The sequence below is a fragment of the Papio anubis genome, chromosome 2, assembly GCF_008728515.1.
Source record: "Papio anubis isolate 15944 chromosome 2, Panubis1.0, whole genome shotgun sequence".
Lineage (NCBI taxonomy): Eukaryota > Metazoa > Chordata > Mammalia > Primates > Cercopithecidae > Papio > Papio anubis.
In genome coordinates this window covers 95,022,158-95,046,753 of record NC_044977.1, presented here as the reverse complement: position 1 = coordinate 95,046,753, position 24,596 = coordinate 95,022,158, and the positions used below count along the sequence as shown (strand labels likewise).

The window sequence follows — 24,596 nt, the reverse complement described above, 5'->3', positions numbered from 1 at the left end:
ATAAGTATTACCTAATACCTAAGGGGTGTTTAATTATGATCACCTCTGAGAAAGGGGATGGTGGGCAACTTTTAAAACTTTATATATGTCTGTGTTGTTCAAAATTGTTATAGAAACATGTATTACTTGTAAATAAAAAATCAAAAAAATTTTGTTAATAAAAATACTTAATTTTAGTATAGTGCTTTATAGCAGTGCTTCTCAAACTTTATTGTACAAACAAACCGCCCAGAAATATTAAAATGCAGATTCTGATTCAGTAGGTTGGCAGTGGGGCCTAAGCTTCTGCATTTTCAACAAGCTCCCTGGTGATATGGAGTCTATTAACCACACTTTGGGCTTACCGCAGCAGTCCTCAATCTTTTTGGCACCAGTTTCATGGAAGGCAATTTTTTCACAGACAGGGGATGAAACTGTTCCATCTCAGATCATCGGGCATTAGAGTCTCATAAGGAACGTGCAAACTTAGATTCCTCATGAGGGTAGTTCATAATAAGGTTTGTGCACCCCTCTGAGAATCTAATGCCACTACTGATCTGACAGGATGTAATGCCAGTGATGGGGAGTGGCTGTAAATACAGATACAGTTTCGCTGGCTTGCCTCCTCCCACCTCCTGCTGTGCGACTCAGTTCCTAACAGGCCACAGACCAGTACTGGTTAGTAACCCAGGGGTTGGGGACCCCTGGTTTACAGAATATAAAGCATATTCATATATATTATTTGTTCTCTGTCACAACTCTGGCAGATAGGGGTTCACTAATTTACTTATTCGACCATTAGGTACTACTATTAATATATACCAGGCACTTGGCATACAGATATGGTCTAATGGAGTGGGAAACCTACCCCCCAACCAAACAAAAAAACGCACGTTAACCAACAAATAAATAATTATAAATAGTTACCAGAACTGAGCAGGAAGTAAAGAGGGTGCTGAAAAAGAACAACAGGAACCACTCCGAGAAGGCCTCTAAGAGGAGGTGACTTCAGCAGGGATGGGAAAGATGAGCCACTCAGTTTAGGGGCAAGCTCTGGGCAGACACCAGGAAGCTCCTGCAGCTAGAGTGCAGGGAGGGAGGGAAGATCTCCAGATCAGGCCCGGAAGGCTGCGTCAAGGAGCCGATTTCAATTTAAGTCTGGGGTAAGCGCTGAGGATTTAGGCAGAGAAGTGTCTGGTCTAGTATTTGCCTTAGGATCACGATGGCTGTAGTGTGGGAAATGAAACCTCTCCAGGATCGCCTGGGAACTGGTATAGGGAGTCCCGGGCCATGCGGGGGCGCCAAGGAGTCAGGCCTGGTGTCCCTGGAGCCGCGCGGATCCACTTGCAGATGGGTCCCTCTATGAATAACGAGCCTACTAGGGCATGTACTTTTACTGCTGCACTGAGGACGTGAAATGCGCGCGGGCACAACGAGACTTTCTTCTTTTCCGCTCTTTCAGAGGGCCCGGGCTCCCATCTACGCTTTGCTGGTTACGTTGACATCCCGGGCATTTCCCCCTCTCTGCCTCAGTCTCCCGATCTGTCAAAGAGGACGGTGGGCCAGCCACGGGTGACATGCCCGTGCGCCTCTCCAATAGTGCACCTCGGGCAAGCCGGGCGGCGGGCACAGCCTGGACAGTGGCGGCCTCGAGAGGCACACAGGGCTGGCTTTCCACCGGGCAAACTGAGGCAGTGGAGCGAGGAGTGGCATCCTCCAAACTCCTCGCAAACTCCCAGCGCCAGTGTTGGGCCCATGCAGGCTACCCAGGCCGCCCGTCTCCAAGCGGAGGACCCCGCCCAGCGCTGCCAGGGGCGGGGCCGGGCTGAGGACCCGAGACTGGAAGGGAGGTCGGAGCACTCAATTCGGTCCAGGTCTCGCAGGGGGCGGCAGTGGCCGTGGCGAACTCCCGTGCAGTCCCAGTGCTAGAGCGTGGGACGGACTTGCGGGGCACCCCTCGGGGTTCTCCAGCCAGGACTGGGGGCGGGAGGCCCAGCCACGCTGCCGTGTGCAGGCCTGCCCCTGGGCGCCCGCCCGCGCGCCGTCCCCGCCCCTCGGGCGCCCCCTCCGCCCCCGCGCGGGCTCGGGACGTGCAGAGCCGGAGAGCGAGCAGCAGGGACTGCTCCTGGCGCACTCACTTCCGCGTCCCGCCGCCCTCCGGCCCGCGCGCGCCGATCCGCCGCCGCCATCGGACAATGGGCCGCCAGCCCCAGCTGCCGTGAACTTCCTGCCGCTGCTCGGCCGCCAGTGCGTCCCGGACGGCGCTCCCGCCAGGCGCCGGCCGGGATCGCAGCTCCGGGGAAGCAGCGGAGGACCCAGCGCCCGGGACGTACCTGCGCCTCAGCCTCCACGCCTTTGCTCCGGCCCGACTCACGGCCTCGGCGCCCTCCTGGCCGATTCAGCTTCACCCGGCCCAGTCGGCTGCTGCCTTGCTGTGGGTTTCCGCATTTGGTTGCCTGAGGAGGATGTGATTTTACTTTTTTGCTGTTTTCTTTTTCCTTTTATAATTTGGAGAGGAGAAAAGAACTCCGCCGAGCAGGCCCGGGACAGCGAAGTGCCACCAGCTACCCCAACAAGGACGTCTCCAGGGGAAAGGGAATTAGAAGCCAACTTGGTCCAGCTGGCGTTGAGGTCTCAACTTCGGCTGAACTCTTAAGTCCTGGGGTCATGCCCTTCATGCTAGGCAGGTGGAAGTCTTTAGCTGTACTGGGTCGGACTTGAGCCCCAACCCTTCGCCAGCATCTCACCGCCGCCCTCCACACACACACACACACACACGGCACCTGCGCTAGGCCGGGACACCTGTCTGCAGCATGGATAAGTATGACGACCTGGGCCTGGAGGCCAGTAAATTCATCGAGGACCTGAACATGTATGAGGCCTCCAAGGATGGGCTCTTCCGAGTGGACAAGGGTGCAGGCAACAACCCCGAGTTTGAGGAAACTCGCAGGGTGTTCGCCACCAAGATGGCCAAAATCCACCTCCAGCAGCAGCAGCAGCTCCTGCAGGAGGAGACCCTGCCCAGGGGAAGCAGAGGCCCTGTCAATGGAGGGGGCCGCCTGGGCCCACAGACCCGTCGGGAAGTTGGTGTGGGCAGCAAGCTGACTGTGGATGGTGCTGCCAAGCCTCCTCTTGCTGCCTCGACAGGGGCGCCTGGGGCAGTCACCACCTTCGCTGCTGGGCAGCCCCCGTACCCACCGCAGGAGCAGAGATCCAGGCCATACCTGCATGGCACAAGGCATGGCAGCCAGGACTGTGGTTCCAGGGAGAGCCCGGCGACTTCTGAGATGTCTGCTTTGCACCAGCCGGGCCCCTGCGAGGATCCTTCCTGCCTCACTCACGGAGACTATTACGACAACCTCTCCTTGGCAAGCCCAAAGTGGGGTGACAAACCAGGAGTGTTCCCCAGCATCGGCCTGAGTGTAGGGAGTGGGTGGCCTAGCTCCCTGGGGAGTGACCCACCACTGCCCAAACCCTGTGGGGACCATCCCCTAAACCAGCGACAGCTCTCCCTGAGCTCCAGCAGATCTTCTGAGGGTAGCCTCAGTGGTCAGGATAGTGGCATTGGTGGCCGCAGCAGCGAGAAGCCAACAGGCCTTTGGTCCACTGCCTCCTCCCAGCGGGTGAGCCCTGGCCTGCCTTCCCCAAACTTGGAGAATGGAGCACCAGCTCTGGGGCCTGCTCAGCCCAGGACCCCTTCTGTGTCAGCACCCCTGGCCCTGAGCTGCCCCAGGCAAGGAGGTCTTCCAAGATCAAACTCGGGGCTGGGGGGTGAGGTTTCAGGTGTGATGTCCAAACCCAATGTGGCCCCCCAACCTTGGTTCCAGGATGGGCCCAAATCTTATCTTTCCAGTTCTGCCCCGTCATCCTCGCCAGCTGGCCTGGACAGTTCACAGCCGGGTGCGGTCCCTGGGCTGGGGCCGAAGCCTGGCTGCACAGACCTTGGCACTGGTCCCAAGCTCAGCCCCACCAGTCTTGTCCATCCAGTGATGTCCACCCTGCCTGAGTTATCTTGTAAAGAGGGTACCCTGGGCTGGTCTTCTGATGGTAGCCTGGGACCTGTGCTCCTGGAGAGCCCAAGTTCCCCTAGGGTGAGGCTGCCCTGCCAGCCACTGGTCCCAGGTCCTGAACTGAGACCCTCTGCTGCTGAGTTGAAATTAGAAGCCCTCACCCAACGTCTGGAGCGAGAGATGGATGCTCACCCGAAGGCCGATTACTTTGGTGAGTGAGAGGCTGGTGGAGTTGCCTATGGTGGGGTGATGGGGTTCTTGAGGTTGGGGAACATGCTTCCTACCAGGGATGCTGTAGGCTGTAGCTACCTCTCCTTGAGTGGCCTGTTTTTTTATTTTTCTGTTTTTTGTTTTGGGCTTCCTCTTTCAGCTGCTTTTTCTGATTCAGAAACTTGAAAGCATGCTGGGGCAGAAAGCGGACCTTGCAGCTGGGGTTACCCATGTGTGAAGGGTGCAGCAGGGTGGGATTGCTCGTGACTGTTCTCAGAAAAGAGAAATGCTGTGACTTTGGATTTCAAGGGTTTTGGGTGTGACTTTAGAGCCTCCTGCAGTGACAGGCTCATGCAGGACTTGAATGAGACCAGCTTTCTCAGGGGGGAGGTACCCCTGAGCATTCAGCCTGTAGTTGGTTGGGCAGATCTGGTTGTTCTGGCTGTTTGAGGGACCAGTGATTTGAGGCAGGTGCTCTTGACTGCCGTGTGTGTGTGTCTCTGTGTAGGTGGGTACTTGTGTGCAGTTGAGGCAGGTCAAACACTACCATGAAAGACTCGTAGAGCAGGGGTTTTTCTTTGTTTTTTTTGTTTTTTTTGTTTTTTTTGAGATGGAGTCTCGTTCTGTAGCCCAGGCTAGAGTGCAGTGGCGCAATCTTGGCTCACTGCAATCTCCGCCTCCTGGGTTCAAGCAATTCTCCTGCCTCAGCCTCTTGAGTAGTTGGGACTGCAGGCACGAGTCACCATACCTGGCTAATTTTTTGTATTTATTTATTTATTTTAGTAGAGACAGGGTTTCACTGCGCTAGACAGGATGTTCTCAATCTCCCGACCTCGTGATCTGGCCGCCTCGGCCTCCCAAAGTGCTGGGATTACAGGCGTGAGCCACCGCGCCTGGCCAGAGCAGTGGTTAAGTGTAGTCCCTGGATCAGGAGCATCCCTTTGCCTGGAAACTGATTAGAAATGGAAATTCTTGGGCCCCACCCCAGACCTATTGAATCAGAAACTGTGGGATGGGACCCAGCAAGCTGTGACCCTGCTGTGTGGCGAGATTTGAGCCCTGCTGCACCATGAGCCTCCTAACCCAGCCAACAGCCAGGTAGCACCACAGCCATGGCTCAAACTAGGATGGAAAATGTGTCTTCCTGGTTTTACTCAAACTTGCAAGTTTTGTTTTATTCTCTGTTTTAAAACCACAAACTCTTGGAGACTGCTAGCTTCAACTTTTTTTCTTTGCACAGGGTTTAGTGGTAGCTGCATCTTTCTGTTGAGTAATGATTAGTTGTCTCATAGGAGAGCTAACTAGAAAGACAGCCTATTCGTGGAGAATCGGAGGGGTTTTTCATTTTTTAACTTTGGATAATTGAGCTCACGTGTTCCCCATAGCCTGCGTTCTGCTGGGGTAGCAGCTCTGCCGAATGGAGGGCAGGGACAGGGAAGGCTCTGGGAGAGGAAGACAGCTGGCTTACTGCTGTCAGCCTACCCTTGTTCTCCGTGAACGAACAAGTGTCCCAAGGTCCTTTGAGGGACCAAGGTCTGAGGTACTGGGCTGCTGGATGTGTGCAACTTACGGTAGCATTGTGTTTTGCTTCTCATGAGAACCTCGTGGGAGCCAGTTCTCACCCCATACTCAGCAGGCTGAGGTCAGGGTAACTGTTTACGGCTTACTTTTTTTTAACTTTATTTTTATTTCTTTATTTATTTTGAGACAAGGTCTTGCCTTGTTGCCCAGGCTGGAGTGCAGTGCAGCCTAGACCTCCTGGACTCAAGGCATCTTCCTACCTCAGCCTCCTGAGCAGCTAGGACTACCTAGGAGGAAGCGGGGGAGGAAGGGGGCGTGGAGGTGGGGGCATCCTCTCTAGGTTGCCCAGGCTGTTATCCTGGGCTCAAGTGATCCTCTTGCCTCAGCCTCCCAAAGTGCTGGGATTACAGGTGTGAGCCACTGTGCCCGGCCTACTGGTTTATTTTTTAAAGCACATGGCACCATCTCACCGTGAACTCTTTTCTCCTCAGCACATTCCCACGTTTGGGAGTAATAGCTGGAAATACTGTGGGTCTTTTAATTTAAACTTTTGTTTAGTTGTAAATTTCAAGCTCATTGGACAACACAAGCAGCAGTTTTATTTATCTTGGGATGCAAGTTTATGCCGTGCATCAGAGCATCAGTATTAGCTAATGCTACTCATCCATTCAGCATATATTAAAATTTATTGAGCACCTATCTTGAGGCTCTGTTCCAGGTCTTGGGGATACATAGTGAACAGGACAGACAGGAACCTCTGCCTGCCTGGAGCAGACAATGTAGTAGAAGGAGGCAGGGAGTGAATGAAGTAAATAAGCAAGTCCTAGGGAGAGAATCAAGGCAGAGAAAGGAAATGGAGCCCTGGGGCTGGGGGTGGCAGAGAGATTTCCAGTTTTAAATTGGGTGATCAAGGAATGTCCCACCAAGAAGATGCATTTGAGCAAAGGCAGGCAGGAGACTGGACCGTGTGTTTTCCCAGGGAAATGGTGTTCTTGGCAGAGCGGACAGCAAGCACAGAGGCCCCACAGGCCTGATCTGTGCTGGACACCGTACTGAACGCTTGGTGCCGACTATTGAATTGACTGGTCACAGCATCCTCGGAAGCTGGTTCTGCCATTATGCCCATTTTACTGAGGAGGAAATGGAAGCTCAGGGAGATTAAATTACTGGCGGTGTCACAGGTCATATTGGGTGCTGCTGGGGCTTGAGCTTGACAGTTTAGTTCAGCCTCAGGGCTCACGCATCTAACCAGCATTGCCAAACTGTCTCCCAAGCAGAGATTTGGAGGCCTATTTTATTTATTTATTTTTATTTTTTATTTTTAATTGAGATGAAATTCACATAAGGTAAATTAACCATTTTGAAGTGAACAATTCAGTGTTGTTTAATATTAATACATTCACAGTGTTGTACAATGAACACCTCTGTCTAGTTCCAAAATGTTTTCATCAACCCAAAAGGAAACCCCATACCCCTATAACCCAATTGCTCCCTGTTTCCCCCCATCTCCCCCAGCTCCTGGCAACAACCGATGTGCGTTCTGTCTCTGTGGCATTACCTATTCTGGAATTTCGTTTAAAAATGGAATTGTGTATTTTATTCATTTTTTGTATAAACTTCACAGATAAGCAAGCACACACAGTGAAAACTGAGCCTCTTTTCCCAGCCTGTCTGGTCGAGTGTCCTGGGTGTAATGAGCATATGTGTTTCTGCCAGCCCCAGTAGTGGCATGCTGTTCCACTGCACAGCGTCTCTGCAGTGGCTCTGCATCCGCATGTGTTGAGTTGGCTATACGTGGCTGCTGTGCGATGTGCTCGGGTCACCTAAGGTCACTTAAGCAACCCTTACCGATGGGCCTTTGGAATGTACCCATCTACAAGGGACAGGCGTAGCTGCAAGATCAGCTGCCAGGAGTGGGACTGTGGGGCTGCGTGGTTTGTGTCCTTTAGGTGTGGCTTGGTTGCTCCCTGCAGCGCTCATGCCAGGACCGAGCTGCCAACTGTGTAGGAGAGGGTTTGCCCCATGCCTGCTTTGGTGGCAGAGCTTCCATCTGCTCTTCCGCGACCTCCCTTGGGGCAGAGGAGGAAGTCTTTCGGTCTGAGCAATGGCAGTCTTTGCCTGTCCCTGTGTGGGGAACTTGAACAGACTGCGTGCTCCTCCAGACTGCTCCTCCCTTGTCAGTAGCCTGAGGAGGCTGGACAGCTGAGGGGCTCACCCCCACAGATACTTTTCCCTCCCCTACATCTGGTATTACTGGAAAGATTTTGTCTACCCAACATGTTACATTTGTTAAATAATGGTTAGATTCCACTTCCAAATAGAGGAATGATTAATGGTGCAGAGTGCTTGGCAGTGAGAGTCAGAGTGACAGAAGTCCCCATGACACGCGATGCCACTCAGGCCAAAAGCAAAGCAAAGTAGATGTTTGGGTTAGCCTGGTCCCCTTCCTAAGTCAAAGGTGTCCCTTTGGGTATTTGACTTTGTGGAAAGAGCTTGTGAATCCCTCTTGCCACCTCTGTAAGCCCTTAGAGTCTCAAGATGCCCAGTTTCCAGTTACTGATTAACGTGGCACGGAAACTCTCCTGGCACTTTCCATGGCTGGTCTTTGTGGGTTTAATAAAATAAGATCCTACAGAGATGTGTCTCTTTCCCTGTTCTGCTGGGCCTACTTCCTCCTCCAGCCACACCCCTGTGGCCTCTTTGTGTCTCTCTGTCCATGGCGTTGGGTTTTTGGTCTTCTAGGCGTTGCTCCTGGCCTATACCACCTAGTGCAGTGTGGCTTCTGTTTTAGTACCACTGCTGACACTGCAGAGGTGGGGTGCAGAGGGCACCGTGCCTTTGTTAGTTGTGCCCCACCGTCTCCTCCATGTGATCCACCTGTCTTCCTCACACTGGTCCTCTTCTCCCTTTCTAAGGAAAAAGGACACAAGCTGGATGTGGTGGCTCACACCTGTAATCCCAGCGACTCAAGAGACTGAGGCAGGAGAATTGTTTGAGCCCAGGAGTTTAAGACCAGCCTGTGCAACATAGACCCCATCTCTACAAAAAACAGAAAAATTAGCCAGGCATGGTGGTGCACACCTGTAGTCCCAGCTACTTGGGAGATTGAGGTGGGAAGATTGCTTGAGCCCAGGAGGGTGAGGCTGCAGTGAGCCATGATCATGCCACTGCACTCCAACCTGGGTGACAGAACAAGACCCTGTCTCAAAACAAAAAAACAAAAAAAACCCCACAAATAAACCACCTGTTGTAGGCTGGGTTTCCTGGGAAACTGACTGAGACAGAGTTTACCATACAAGGGCTTATTAAAAGGTGCTTTTGGGGTCCCCACCTGTGTAAAGTGGAGAAGGAATCAGGAATGGCTAGAAGAAAGCTGAGCTGCTGGGGCCTGACCCCACAGGGAGCTTGGGAGCTGGAAAAGTCCTTTAGGGTCATCCTAGTTGGCCTGACATGGCCCAGCCTTCACACTCCCTCGGGGATCAGCTGTTGGCTGTGGGCTGCCCAGGAAGATGGTGGCTTTGGGCAAGGCAGCTCTGTGCAGCTGGGGCAGTCTCCCCAGGGGCTGACAGGAGGACCACCTGCCTGCTGCACCCCAGCAGCTGCGCCCTCCCCTGTCCTCTCCATCGAAGGGCCTTTGCGCATCACCACAGCCCCCGCTTCTCAGGGTAGGTAGGAGCGGGTGACTTGGGCATTATGGTTCTAATAATAGCTACCATGTGTCAAGTGCCAGTGGTGTGCCGGGCACTGGGGTTCAGTGCTTTTGGACATTATTGGCATTTAACCTGCACACTTAGTTTTGATGTAGGCACCATTCTTTGTTTACAGTTGAGAAACTGAGGCCAGAGAGGTTAAGTGACTTGCTCAAGACCACGTGGGTACCAGTAGTGGTGCTCCCACACCAGTTGGGATTTTCCTTCTGCCTGACCACTTGCATGGTGGGACCAGGTGGTCTTTCACATGTGAGTGGATGCCTTCTATTGCCCCTCCAGATTCACTCCACACCCAAGTGCTATAGGGAGCATTTGTGGGCTCCTTGCCTTTTCCATGCCTCCTTCTCCCACATTTCAGGCTGTGGACCTTTTTTTGTTGTTGTTGTTGAGACAGTCTCACTCTGTCGCCCAGGATGGAGTGCAGTGGCGCGATCTTGGCTCACTGCAAGCTCTGCCTCCTGGGTTCACGCCATTCTCCTGCCTCAGCCTCCCAGGTAGTTGGGATTACAGATGCCCGCCACCACGCCTGGCTAAGTTTTCATATATATGTTTTTTGTAGAGTTGGGGTTTCACCGTGTTAGCCAGGATGGTCTCGATCTCCTGACCTCGTGATCCGCCCGCCTTGGCCTCCCAAAGTACTGGGATTACAGGCGTGAACCACTGCACCCAGCCTGGACTGTGGACTTTTGTGTCCCCTGGACCTGAAGCCCCTGTGCTCACCGTCCCTGCTGTGGGTGGGCCTGGGTGATCCGTCACTGCTAAAGCTAACCAGGAGAGAGCCACATTCTGCTCACTTGGGTAGAAGGCTCTAACAGACTTCGTTATGATCAAAGGGGTGGGAAAGGCAAGAATAAGCAGGTTCCAGGGTCTCCTGTACCCGGAAAGTGAACGGACAGGCCTGCTCCTCACCAGCAGGGAGAGAGGAAAGGTTGGCATTGTGTTTAGTCTTTCTGTCCTTGGTGGATGTCCTTTCAGCAGTATCCTAACCCAGAAAACTGCAGTGGCAGACCCACCTTAGCCTGGGAGCCTGAAAACAGGTGTGACTCCTCCTGAGAATGGCCCTGCCCTGACCAGGGCCAGGGAGCCTGTCTCTCCTGATTTTACTTTCCTGGCAATGAACAGGGTTAAATAAGCAGTCCAAGCAAGGAACATGTGGATGTCCTATCTACGTACCTACATGTCCTATTTGCATGACTACAGATGTCCTATCTGCATGTCTATGTGTCCTGTCTATATGACTACAGATGCCCTTCCATCTGACAGTCTCTTGCACACTGAGCTGCTCCTCATCTTCATGACCCTTTTTTTTTTTTTTTTTTGAGATGGAGTCTCGCTGTGTAGCCCAGGCTAGAGTGCAGTGGTGCAATCTCAGCTCACTACAAGCTCCGCCTCCCGGGTTTGCGCCATTCTTCTGCCTCAGCCTCCCGAGTAGCTGGGACTACAGGCACCTGCCACCACACCCGGCTAATTTTTTGTATTTTTAATAGAGACGGGTTTTCACCGTGTTAGCAAGGATGGTCTTGATCTCCTGACCTCGTGATTCACCCACCTTGGCCTCCCAAAGTGCTGGGATTACAGGCGTGAGCCACTGTGCCCGGCCTTTTTTTTTTTTTTTCAATTGGGATGGAGTCTTGCTCTGTCACCCAGGCTGGAGTGCAATGGTGCGATCTTGGCTCACTGCAGCCACCGCCGCCCCGGGCCCATGCAATTCTACTGCTTCAGCCTCCTGAATAGCTGGGATTACAGGCGCACACCACCATGCTTGGCTAATTTTTGTATTTTCAGTAGAGACGGGGTTTTGCCATGTTGGCCAGGCTGGTCTTGAGCTCTTAACCTCAGGTGATCCGCCTGCCTCTGCCTCCCAAAGTGCTGGGATTATAGGTGTGAGCCACCGCACCTGGCCCTTCATGACTTTTAAATTACTGTTTATCAGACTTTATTAGCAATAGATGCTTGAAATATGGTGCTTAATTCTAGCCTAGATTAAAAAATTGAGCATTTTTTACATAAAAGGAAACAACATGGGCTAGTCTGGTAATAAAGCAGCCCCTCCAGAATTCCAGGACAGAGGTCTGCCTGTGTTTCCCAGAGGCACTGGCTAACCAGCCTCCTCCCATATCAGGCATTTCATTAAACCCAAACCAAGTGCTGAAGGGGAAGAAAGTGACAGAAGGTCAATAGCCATGTGGCTGTGTCTGAGTGACTGGCATGACTCGATGTGATGACCTGGGGACTGCCACCAGAATGCCTTTTGGAGATGTGCCATAAGTTGAACCAGTTGAATCCAGGTTTCCAGTGACATGGGAGTAAATTTCTGATTCTGCTGGTAACATTTCGCAGTGACATTGAAGACTCCAATCTGTCTGGCCCTGCAGATGCACACCCTGGGATATGGGGATGCCCAGTGCTTTAGACATTGGGCAGCCTGTGTGCATTCTTTTAAAAAACTGAGGCAGAGTCTCACCATGTTGCTTAGGCTGGTTTTGAACTCCCAGCCTCAAGTGATCTCCCACCTCAGCCTCCCAAAGTGCTGGGATTACAGGCATGAGCTCAGGGTGTGGTGTTGGGCAAGTCCCTCTAGCTCTTTTGAGCCAAGATGACCTCTCAGGGTCCTTCCCGGCCCAAAGTCCTGTGACAGTGGCATTGGGTATAATTAGATGCCTGGATTTCAGCTAACCAAGTAACAGGGACTGGGCAGCATTATTGTTGGCAGTGGCAGAGAGCCTGGAAAGGCAGAGGCCAAGCGGCCTGGCATCCCAGCCCCTTCCCAGACCTTCACAGAATTAAAAAACAATCTTTATTTTTAGTTATGGTTACATTTGCAATTGTAAGTGGTAATCATTTTTACCTTAGGTATTCTGGAAAATACATACAATTAAAGAAGAAACATGAATCACTCATGTCCCTGCCATCCTTAGAATAATCAGCATTAAGATTGTCTGCAGAAAGTATCCAGTACAAAGGTAGTGGCTGAGCCCGTTAGTGATACAGAATGTATCAGGCACTGCGATTCTTGGATCTCTGGCCAAATGTAGAATCATTTACTGAGCTAGAGGCCAATTTGCTTGGAAGAGTGCATCCGATTAAAGTGAGATTAGAAAGGACTAAAGGTGTCCTTTAGGAAACAACCACACGTGGCAAGCCACTGGTACGATGATGATCACCAACCCTGCAGGCCTTTTGAGGCGCTCATTCCAATTAAACTTGTCATCCTTAGGGCAGGGGGCAGCTGGGAGCTCTGGTTTGTGGCACTCACTGTCCTTGTTTGTGCTGGCATGACCCAGTCCTCTCCGTGGGATCCTGTGGTACCCTGGGCATTGCTGGATCATTTGTCATAGGTTAGTGGCCTCAGGCCCAGCAGTGTCTGGGCCAGTCTCCCTTCTTTGTCCCAGTGCCCCACATGCTGTGGGCTCTGTGGATGCCTGTTGAAGGAGTGGAGGGACTTCCATTAGGCTGTGAAGGTGGAATAAGGGATTTTTAGCTGGGGTTATGGCTCTGAGACAGTTTTACTAAAATTTGTCTAGCAGTTTCTCTCTGCCAGACACTTTTCTAAGCACTTCTTATGCTTTTCTCACCTGTATTAAGTTGTTCAATCCTCCCAACAACCCTACTTTATTATCCCCATTTCACAGACGGGGAAACTGAGCTACACAGAGGTTAAGTGACCTGCCTAATACTTTTATGGAGTAGCTTTGCTGAGTCTGGCTGCTGAGTTGGAGATTTTGACCACTGTGCTGTGCTGCCTCTTAGCTCTTATAAGTTTCTCCTTTCTAACAAAGAAGAAACTTCAGGGGCTGCTGTGGCTATGGGTAGTTCAAGGCTGAGGTCTTTTTGTACTCTGGTGGAGCCAGGGCCATTCCAGGAGCAACAAAGAAGGCAGAGTGTGGAGGCGTGCCTGCCGACTGGAGGAGTTGGGTGGCACTCTTGCAACGAGAGGCTGTCTCCAGCTTCCTCTTCTGGCCTGTGCCTGCACAAGTGCCTCCCTGCAGGGCAGTGGACAGAGCCCCAGAGGCTCAGAGGCACATGGGCTGCCTTTCGTTCCTCTGAAGGGGTGTGGGTTAGGGCAAGTGGACCATGCCCTCAGGGGTGCTTGTGTGACATCCCCAAGTGCTGCAGGCATAGGTAGGGGTGTGCCAACCCGTACTTCCCCTGGGCGTGAGCAAGATGCCTTGTCTGGGGGTCAGGAGCAACCCCAGGCTGTGTGCAGAGGTGCTAGAACCAAATTTTATTTTATTTTGTTTTGTTTTTGAGGCTGAGTCTCGCTCTGTTGCCCAGGCTGGAGTGCAGTGGCAATATCTCAGCTCACTGCAACCTCTGCTTCCCAGGTTCAAGCAATTCTCATGCTTCAGCTTCCCAAGTACCTGGGATTACAGGCACACTCCACCTTGGCCAGCTAATTTCTGTATTTTTAGTGGAGACGGGGTTTTTCCATGTTGACCAGGCTGGTCTCGAACTCCTGACCTCAAGGGATCCATCCACCTCGGCCTCCCAAAGTGCTGGGATTACAGGTGTGAGCCACCATGCCTGGCCCATAACCAAATTTTGGTTGACACTGTCCTTAGAGTCCATCCGACTATCTGAACAGAAACCTTGTCCTCAAACGAAACAGGTCACCAAAATTTCCAAGGCGTGGCAACAGCAGGGTAGCACTTGCCAGCGAATATTTATATCCACTCCAGTTTTTGTTTTCCACTTTTCCCCTTACAGGGAAACCAACTGGACACAAGGTCTCAGGGTCACACTGGAAGGCAGGAGACTTTCTGCTTGAATGTTTCAGAGGGAGTTCTTAGGATCCACAGCCAGGTTATTTTTAAGTTTTGAGAGCCAGGAGTTTCAACTTGGCCAAGTTCCTTCCTCATCTTTCTTGTTGTGTGACTGTCGCTGTGTCCCTGGGGAGCGAGGATGGGTTACTCCCGGTTACTGAAAGCTGGTGGGGAGCATCTCAGGGGTCTTTACCTCCCTCCCCACAAACATGTTTTGTAGTATACAAAAAGTTCTGGAAGCCTGCCATGATGCTGTCTGTCATTCCAGGGAGGGAATTTACGTTTAGCATGAGTCCGCCCTGCAGCTAGTTCTGGAAGGATAGTGACTGAGGTACTTAGAGGACCCAGTGGAAAGGCACCCCTCTTAGCAGGCAGTCCCCAAGTCAGGGGGTGAGCACATATTCCAGCAGGCCCAGGCTGGCCAGTATGTGACGGTCATTTCAGGTGGTAAAGCAGGAACAGATTTGCTTTTTGTTGCCTGAAACCCCTTCTGACAATAACAGCAGCTTCCCTGTTCTCCTGCCTCTCCCTGTCAGCTGGGTTGGTGGATTTCCTTTCAGCAGGGTAGAACCAAGTTGTGGCTGCGTTTGCTCGCGTGATGGTCAGGGCTGGCCCTGAGGTTTTGCATCTGCCAGAATGTCGCCTGTTCCCTCCCTTCCCCCTACCTCAGTTTGCATTCCTTCCTGATGATGCAGTGAGGTAGTAAATTTAGACAGAAATGGAATTGGGGGCAGCTCAGCTGCTGGCCATGGCTAGGTTCCAGGGCATTTGCTGACAGTTATCTTTACATTAAATGTGGGCAGCAAGGATTGCATTGCAGGCCTGATTGTGCTGCTTTCTGGCTGTAAGCTTGACTTTTCTGCTTCACTTTTCTTTACTCAGTTTCTTCATCTTATGGAGACTAGAGGTCCTGTGCTGCTTATAATTCTGTTTCCTTTCCCTTGCGTTGAGCCTCAGAGCCAGTTTAGATTCAGGCCTCTTGGTTGGGAGAAGACTCTTGACTTTGCAGGTGATGGTGGTTTAAGGGAGAACTTGCTTCGGACACCATGTGTGTATGGGCAGGGGCATCCCAGGCATGTACATTGGTTGAACTTGGAAGCTTTCCCTCATTTGCTTGCAGAGAAGCCTGTTGACGGAGTGGAGAAGGCTGAGATGGGGTGGGTGTGAAAAATGTGCACAATGACAAAGTTTGTTTAAAAGCAAGTGAGGCCCTGTCTCTAAGAAGTAAGCAGAATGAGGCTGGGCGCGTGGCTCACACCTGTAATCCCAACACTTTTGGAGGCTAAGGCGGGCGGATCACTTGAGGTCAAGAGTTTGAGACCAGCCTGGCCAACATGGTAAAACCCTGCACTAAAAATACAAAAATTAGCTGGGTGTGGTGGCACGCCTATGGTCCCAGCTACTCGAGGGGCTGAGGCAGGAGAATCGCTTGAACCTGGGAGGTGGAGGTCGCAGTGAGCCAAGATCGTGTCATTGCACTCTAGCCTGGGCAACAGAGTGAGACTCGGTCTCAAAAAAAAAAAAAAAAAAAAAAGAAGTAAGGAGAATGAAGAAATAAAACCAAAACCAAACACTGAATTAGCGATAAGATTCAAAATAGAAAGCACAAGACCTGGTCTGTAGAAGTTTTGAGATATTTGCTGAATGAATGAATCGTGGTGTGTATTTATAATATTACCCAATCAGAATAAAAAAGGGAACTATTTTGGTTGCGGTGCTGCTGTTTGCTCGGCAGTAGTGGCTGAGAAACAGTGGATGCTACAGACGTATTTTCTCCATAACTTGTTCCTGGTGGTGGCTGTGCCAGTTTTCACCAGACCTAGATTACCTGTTAGAGTATTGAAGGGAGATGTTGTCTGGCGAGGACTTGGGTGACATGGCTTGTGGGAGGAGGGCCAAGCATGGAGTGGAAGTTGAATGTAAGAAGTGCCGGACCTCCAGTTTCAGTTAACTTGGAGAAGTCCTGTCTCTTGCAGTAAACTTGAGACTTGACTACATTTTGAGGTTAAGGGAATTTCAGTCGGTTAGCATATAACCTGGGGGAGCCTCTTGAAGTTTTCTTCTCTCTTTTTTTTTTTTTTTTTAATTCATAGGTGTGATCATAGTACACTACAGCCTCAAGCTCTTGGGCTCAAGCAGTCCTCTTGCCTCAGCCTCCCAGGTAGCTAGGGTACAGGCGTGTGCCACCACGCCTGGCTCTGAATGGTTCCTTGGTTTCCTTGGTGGGTGGAGCTCCAGTTCCTGAAGCTGGAGTTGTGGGCATGAACCCCAAGTGGGTCACTGGCTTTCCTGTGGGGTTCCACAGCCCTCACTTGCCCCTGCCCCAGAACTATCTTTGCATTACCACATCCAGAAAAAATAGTTCCAAGCCAGGAAAACTCATTCATTCAACAGCTATTATTGAGTACCTACTATGTACAAGAGACTGAATTAAGACTAGTGGGGCTTCCTTTTGTCACAAACAGGTGTTGCTTAGTTCCTCCTGCTGTATCTGAGCTCCATGGGAGTGGGGTTTTTGTCTGTTTTGTTCAACGTTGTATCTCCAGGGCCCAAGACAGTGCCTGGCACACAGCAGGTACCCAATGGAAACTTATTGAATGAGGCCGGGTGCGGTGGCTCATGTCTGTAATCCCAGCACTTTGGGAGGTCGAGGTGGGCGGATCACAAGGTCAGGAGATTGAGACCAACCTAACCAACATGGCGAAACCCCATCTCTACTAAAACTACAAAAATTAGCCAGGCGTGGTGGTGCGTGCCTGTAATCCCAGCTACTCGGGAGGCTGAGGCAGGAGAATCGCTTGAACCCGGGAGGCGGAGCTTGCAGTGAGCCAAGATTGTGCCACTGTACTCCAGCCTGGGCAACAGAGCAAGACTCTGTCTCAAGAAAGAAAGAAAAAAAAGACTTCTCAATGAATATGTGAACACCCTGGCCAGATGTGGGGAGCAAATATTCCCTGACTTCCTCCTGAGTATCAGTGCCTTTAGCTGGGACACATAGCCTGGCATCAGTCCATATCCTACACTGACGTGCTAGGGAGGCAGGGGCACTGGGCTGCTGTCCACATCCCTCAACTTGATCAGAGTTACTCAGATAAGCGCTCTCTCATGGGTCAGAGATGCCTTTGGTAGGTGGTGACTAGAGGGGCCAGAAAGGGTTGGGATACCATGGTTTGTCTGGGTAGAAACTTACAGAGTTCCAGGGGCCAGCTCGCCAAAGGCCTGCGCAGGTTTGCCAGGGAGCAGGGAGAGATGCTGGCAGGCATGCATGGTGCCTTTGATTTGAGGAGCTGTTGGTGGGAATGAAAAACCTCATAAGCACGTGGGCTTTGGGTCTGCCACCCTCCAGCTCTGCCAACAGCTGTGAGACCTTGGGCAGGTTGTTCAACATCCCTGTGCCTCAGTTTCCCCATCAGTAAAATGTGTGTATGGTTGTGAGGACTGAATTAGCTAATGTCTGATCTAAGTTGTCCAGCAAGGGAGACTGGCCATGTGCAGCTGTGAAGCACTTCAACAGGTGGCTTTTCTGAATTGAGATGTGCTTTTGAAGCGCATCTGGATTTTGAAGACTTGGTATGGAAAAAAGAGTGGCTAATTAATATTTTTTATATTGATTCTATGTTGAAATGAGACTTATGCATATATTGACCTAAGTAAAACATTATTAAAATTAGTTTCACCTATTTTTACTTTGTAAATATGAGTACTTGAAAATGTAAAATCGCACGTGGCTTGCATATTTTTCTGCTGGGCAGGGCTGTGCCTTACAAAGCACTTAGAACGGGCTGTGACACATGATGGTATGCTGTATACATTCTCTTGCTGTTGTCATTTTCTCGAAAGCATGGAAGCATCTTTACCTTGTCCCATCTGAAAGCCAAGCCCAATCAATTTGTTCAGAACCACAAATGCTTAAACAAAAAGATCATAATTTGTTCAAGAGAGGCTGATTTCGTGATTGCCAGCCACCAGGTGAGCCCACTGTGGCCAAATGCCTGATGCAAGGGATGGCAGGCTGCTCCCACGCAGCCTTAGAACTAGTCTGCTCCCACAGAAGCATGGGGGCTCTGGGGTCCGAAGCTGCTGTGTGCACAGGGCTTGATGGAGCAGGTGGTCATTGCAGCTGAGCCAATTTTCCAGCACCTTAAAAAATACACTCAGTTTAGCAAATACAGGCAGAAAGCCCAGAGAGATGGCCCATTCCCTTGAGGGAGGTAGAGAAGTGAACGATGGTGTTTCCTGTCCCGGGAGGTGGGAGGAAGGCTATTTGGGATTTGGCTCATCAGGGGCCACAGGCTACTGGGATGCCTGTGTCCTGTCCCTCTGTCTAGGCTGTGGAGCCCTTTCCTGGGTATGGGCCTCCCAATAGGCCTGTGGCCAATGCAGGGGCAGGCTGGGAGGTGGCTTTCCAGGCAGCTTGCAAAGGCCTGTTTGTCTGAGGTCTGTCCTGACATCACTGAGGCTTTGCTTGCAGGTGGCTGGGGCTTACACAGAGGCCCTTTGTTGGCCGGCCGTAGAGGTCAGTTAGAAGCCATGAATGGACTGGAGCTGGCAGCCCCTCCTCTGCCCACAGCACACAGCTGCCACCTCTCTGGGTTGCCCATGCCTGATGGTGGGTGTGTGAGGTGTGGGGAGAAGCATCTCTGCCCAAATTTATAGCCAGAGAGCAGAGGAAGTGAAGTTGGTGGGGGGCAGTGAGGAGGGCAGGGAGGAAGAAAGGAGGTGGTGTTGAGGAAGCTAGCATGGCTTCCGCCCAGCTCTGTCATGGTTTGCAGGCTCTCTCTCGCTCTCTCTCTCTCTCTCTCTCTCTCTCTCTCTCAAGATAAATTCTCACTCTGTGCCCAGGTTAGAGTGCAGTGGCACCTTCTTAGCTCACTGTAGCCTTGGCCTTCTGGGCTCTAGCAATTCTCCCACCCCAGCTCCCCAAATAACTGGGACCACAGGTGTACACCACCATGCCTGACTAATTTTTAAATTTTTATAGAGGCAGGGTCTCGCTGTGTTGCCCAGGTTGGTCTTGAACTCCTGGGCTCAAGTGATCCTCCCACCTTGGCCTCCCAAAGTGCTGGGATAACAGGTGTGAGCCACTGTGCCAGGCCGTTTGCAAGCTATTTGATGTCTGCCTTGGATACTTGGGGTCAGGCTCAATGCCTGCCAGTGCCTACTTTTTTCTCAGCCAGCCAAGAAAGTCACTTAGTATCATTCTGCTGTGCTCTATTACTTTAAGTAGTCACAAGCCCTCCCACACTCTTACTTCTTGATAGGAGGAATGTCTAGGAATTGTTTTCAAAATGCTGTATTTGCATACAGAGAAATGTGTAGTTCGGTGAGTTTTGACAGATGCATGCACCTGTGTGACCCACATTCCTATCAAGATATAGAATAGTTCCATCCCCAGAAAGTTCCCTCATGCTTCTTTCCAGTTAGTGCTCACCTCCAGGCAACTACAATTCTGATTTTTTTAAATCATTTGTTAGTTTTGCCCATTCTAAGATGTAATATAAATGGATTCATATAGTATTTATATACAGTTGATCCTCTTTATCCACAGATTCTGTATTTGTGAATCAGCTTATTTGCTAAAATTTATTTGTAACCCCAAAATTAATACTCACAGCTCTTTTGTGATCATTCACAAGTATAACAGAGTGCTGAAAAGTTTGAGTCCCCTGACACCTGTCTTCCCAGCTGAAGTCGAACAAGGCAACGCTCCGCCTTCTTGTTGCAGCTCATACAGTAAACAGGTGTCCTTTTCATGGTCTATTTAGTGCCATGGTTTTTGCATTTTTGTGGTTTTTGTTGATGATTTTGCTGTTTCAAATGACCCTCAGGCATAGTGCTGGAGTGCTTTCTAGTGTTCCTAAAAGCAAGAGGACTGTGATGTGCTTTACAACGAGAATATGTATTAGAGAAGCTTTGTTCAGGCATGAGCTACAGGGATGTTGGCTGAGAATTTGATGTTAATGAATCAACAATATATACTAAGGAAGGTGTCTCTAAACAGAAACACACATAAAAAACAAGGTCATATATTAAACACACATGAAAAACAAGATCATATATTAATCAGTTGATGAAAATGTTGTGGTCAGAAGTTTTCAGAAACCTAACCCTGTATTTCTGCCAGAAGCAGTAGTTCAGTATTGACTGATTCAGTATTCTTGCCAATTTTATAGAACATAACTATTGCAAATAATGAGACTCAACTATAGTACTCCTTTGTCTGGCTTATTTCACTCAGATAATATCTGTGAAATTCAACTGTGCTGTTTTGCATTATCAGTTGGGCTTTTTGCATTATCAGTTGTGCTTTTGTTTTACTGCTGAGTAAGATTACATTGTATGGATATACCACTAGTTTTGTTTTTCCATTTCCATATTGAGGTGTTTTTTTTGTTTTGTTTTGTTTTTTCCATTTTCAGCTATTATGAATAAGTCTCTTAGGATTGTTGGTGTGTAAGTCTTTGGGTTTTTTTGTTGTTTGTTTTTTTCTTTTGTAAATATGGGATCTCACTATGTTGTCCAGGCTGGTTTTGAACTCCTGACTTCAAGTGATTCTCCTGCCTTGGCCTCCTAAAGTGTTGGAATTATAGGCGTGAGCCGCTGTACCTTATATGTATATGAGTGTTTGTAATAGACACAGGCTTTCATTTCTCTTGGATAAATACCTAGGAGTAGAATTGCTGGATCATGTAGTAGAGGTATGTATAACTTTTTTAGCAACTGTCAAAAACTTTTCCAAAGTGGCCGTGCCGCTTAGCATTCCCACAACAGTATGAAAGTTCCTCTGATTCTCAAGCTGTTTTTAGAATTTCTTGGGGGCTCTGTTTTACTTGTTGCTTTCTAAGCCACCTGTTCTCTGAGCTGGCAATGCTTGGCTGATACCCTCCCAATTTCCTCTGTTAAAATGTTATCTTCACAAGATATTTTATTCCTTTCTTGATAGTGATGGGCTATGAGCCCATCACTATTTTACTTTGCTTCTTTGCTCTCTTAAGAGTTTGATTTAAAAAACATTTTTTTGGTTTTGTTTTTACCAGTTTTCTCTAGTACAGAAATCCTCTTAGGCCCGGCGAGGTGGCTCACGCCTGTAATCTCAGCACTTTGGGAGGCTGTGGCGGGTGGATCACGAGGTCAGGAGATCGAGACCATCCTGGCTAACATGGTGAAACCCTATCTCTACTAAAAATATAAAAAATTAGTCGGGCTTGGTGGCGGGCACCTGTAGTAAAAAAAAAAATAATAATAATAATAAAAAAAAGAAATCCTCTGTCCGGGTGCTGTGGCTCACCCACTTTGTAATCCCAGCACTTTGGGAGCTGAGGCAGGGGGATTGCTTGAGCTCAGAGATTCAAGACCAGCCTGGGCAACATGGTGAAACTTTGTCTCTACGAAAAATACAAAAATTATCTGGGCGTGGGGGTGCATGCCTATAGTTCCAGGTACCGGGGAGGCTGATGTGGGAGGATCTTGTGAGCCCAGGAGGTCAAAGCTGCAATGAGCCATGATTCACACCACTGCATTCCAGCCTGGGCAACAGAATGAGGCCCTGTCTCAAAAAAAGTAATATTAATAATAAAATAAAAAATAAATTCCTGTGTGGTGTTTTTTTGTTTTGTTTTGTTTTTTTGGTTTTTTTTGTTGTTTTTTTTTTTTTTGCCATTTTTTAAACCTTAAACACAGCTAACTATAGAAAAGTCAGAAAGTATAGAAAAAAATTGGAATGGTCACCCATCATCCTACTCTAGGGATAATCACTGTTAGGACAGACTGTTTTTCTTTTACACATAGATATTTAAGGTTAAATAATTTGAGTGAACTAAAATTAACTTTGTTGTAGATTTGGAGACTTTAGTGAAAGTTGGGCCAATAGAGGATGTCAGGGAGTCAGAACTTCCCCTCTTCCCTCTTGGGGTCCTGGTGGGATCTGAAAACTAAATTGACAGAGATAAATAGAAGAGCATACAAATTTAATAAAAGTTCTATGTGACACGGGAGCCCTCATAAACAAATGAAGACCCAAAGCAGTGACAAAACATAATGTTTTTATATGAGGTTGAACAAAGAGAGGCATTTGTGGAAAAGTAACCAAATTATGTGGGGAGGCTAAAGGAAAGTAAGCCTTATTTTAACAAGGTCTGTTTTGTACAGAATTATCTCTGCTGTTACTCTCCACTGAAGAGTGTTTCTTTTCTCCTGGTACAGGGAGGGTACCTTTTATTTTATTTTATTTTATATTTTATTTGTATGGATTTAGTGGGGAGAAGTGCACTTTTGTTACATGGATCTATTGCCTACTGGTGAAATCTGGGCTTCCAGTGTAACCATCACCTGAACAGTGTAAATTGTACCCACTAAGTAATTTCTGGCTGGGCGGTAATCCCAGCACTTTGGGAGGCTGAGGGGAGTTGGGGTATCTTGAGCCTGGGAAGTTGAGGCTGCCTGGGCAACATGGTGAAACCCCGTCTCTACTAAAAATACGAAAAATTAGCCGGGCAAGGTGGTATGCACCTGTGGTCCCAGCTACTTTGGAGGCTGAGATGGGAGGACTGCCTGAGCCTGGGAAGTCGAGGCTGCAGGGAGCCACAGTCACGCCAGTGTACTCCAACCTGGGTAGGTTGGTACCTTGTCTCAAAAAAAAGAAAAATAATTTCTCATCCCTAACTTCCCGCCCACCCTCCTCCCTTTCCCTTCTAAGCCTCTGATGTCTGTCATTCCATACTCTATGTCCATAGGGAGGGGGCACGTTTTTCATGGGAGTTTTCATCTCCTGAAGATGAAATGCCCTTCTTGCATCTGCTGTTTTTCAGGTGTCTTTAGCTTGATATAATCCTATGTCAAAGTGGCATATTTTGGGGCAGCATATTCTGCCAGCCTTCAGGGGCCTCTAGGGATTAAAATAGAGTTCAGAAGCCAGCATATGAAACATTTTCCCTTACTGCTACTTGTTGGCAATGCTGCTTCCCTTTGGTTTAAGAAACTTTCTGGGAGACTTGTGTCACCCTAGTTTCTGAGAACTGGGCCCCCTTCCTCCTGCCCCCAACAGGGATCTCTTGCCAGCATCTTCCTGACAAACCTCTGTTCCTTGCTCTCTCACTCTCTCGAGGGACAGCTGGACAAGTGTCAGTGAGTTGTGGTTGTTAGAAGGTTTTTCTTCTCTAGCCAGCAGTCTTCCCAAAGACATGACCTAGTTAGCAGGCAGATGGATCCTGTAAAAACAAAACCAGGTCACATCCCTCCTGGGCTTGGAAAGAATCCTTCAGTGCCCCCGACACCTTCTTCCTCACCCGCAGAGTTGGAGCCAAAGTCCTGAAAGTAGCCTTGGGGGTCCTGCCTGCCCCACCCCGAGTCCCTGCTGTGTGCTGCACCCGGGTCCCCTCCTGGCTGTGAGTCTATCACTATTCCAGTTTGGTAGTTGTTCTGGCCCCTCCCTGAAAGATGTATTGGTTCTTGAAGATTCACAAGAAAATCGTGCCTGTGTGTGCATTGCAGATAGCTCACTTTACAGATTTGATAGGAGAAAGTTTTTGTTTGTTTGTTTTTTTCTTTTTGAGATGGAATCTCGCTTTGTCTCCCAGGCTAGAGTGCAGTGGTGCGATCTTGGCTTACTGCAGCCTCTGCCTCCCGGGCTCAAGCGATTCAAGCTGGGGTTACAGGTGTGCGCCACCATGCCCAGCTAATTTTTGTATTTTTAGTAGAAATGGAGTTTTACCATGTTGGCCAGGCTGGTCTCAAACTCCTGACCTCGTGATCCACCCGCCTTGGCCTCCCAAAGTGCTGGGATTACAGGACGGACACCGCGACCTGGCTTTTTTTTTTTTAAGACAGAGTTCCAGTCACCCAGGCTGGAGTGCATGATCTCAGCTCAATGGAGCCTCTGTCTCCCAGGTTCAAGCAGTTCTCCTGCCTCAGCCTCCCGAGTAGCTGGGACTACAGGGTGTGCCACCACACTTGGCTAATTTATTATTATTATTATTATTTGTATTTGTATTTTTAGTAGAGATAGGGTTTCACCATGTTGGCCAGGCTGGTCTCAAACTCCTGACCTCAGGTGATCCACCCACCTCAGCCTCCCAAAGTGCTGGGATTACAGGTGTGAGCCACCGCACCCATCCAAGATAGTCTTAAAGAGCAATGTTTTTGTCTTTTCTAAGAAAGGGCCCCGACGGTTTGCCCTGCATTACACTCCCAGGCAGGCACAGAACCGATGTTAAACTCTCCATTTTATCGCATGAACCCTGTCCAGTGCCCTACCTGTTCCTCCCACACCAGGCTCATGACCACCTGTCAAGCACAGTTGTGCCAGGTGTCTACCTGCTCCATCTCTCCTCCTCCCAGCAGCCTTGCAAAGTGCCCGCTAATTTTCTCTCCTGTTTTGAAGATGGGAAAACTAAAGCAGAGAGCCA

At 49.6% G+C, this 24,596-nt stretch overlaps 1 protein-coding gene across 1 annotated transcript in view; it reads left to right on the top strand.

The window, feature by feature from the left end:
• Window positions 1-2,078: 2,078 nt before the first annotated feature.
• The window catches only part of LIMD1 (LIM domains containing 1), an 87,314-nt gene continuing 64,796 nt past the window's right edge, over window positions 2,079-24,596 (top strand). Inside the window, exon 1 of the mRNA XM_003894554.5 lies at window positions 2,079-4,200. Within this exon, the coding sequence (XP_003894603.1) occupies window positions 2,793-4,200 (1,408 nt within the window). The 5' untranslated portion in view covers window positions 2,079-2,792. The remainder of the gene's footprint in view (window positions 4,201-24,596) is intronic.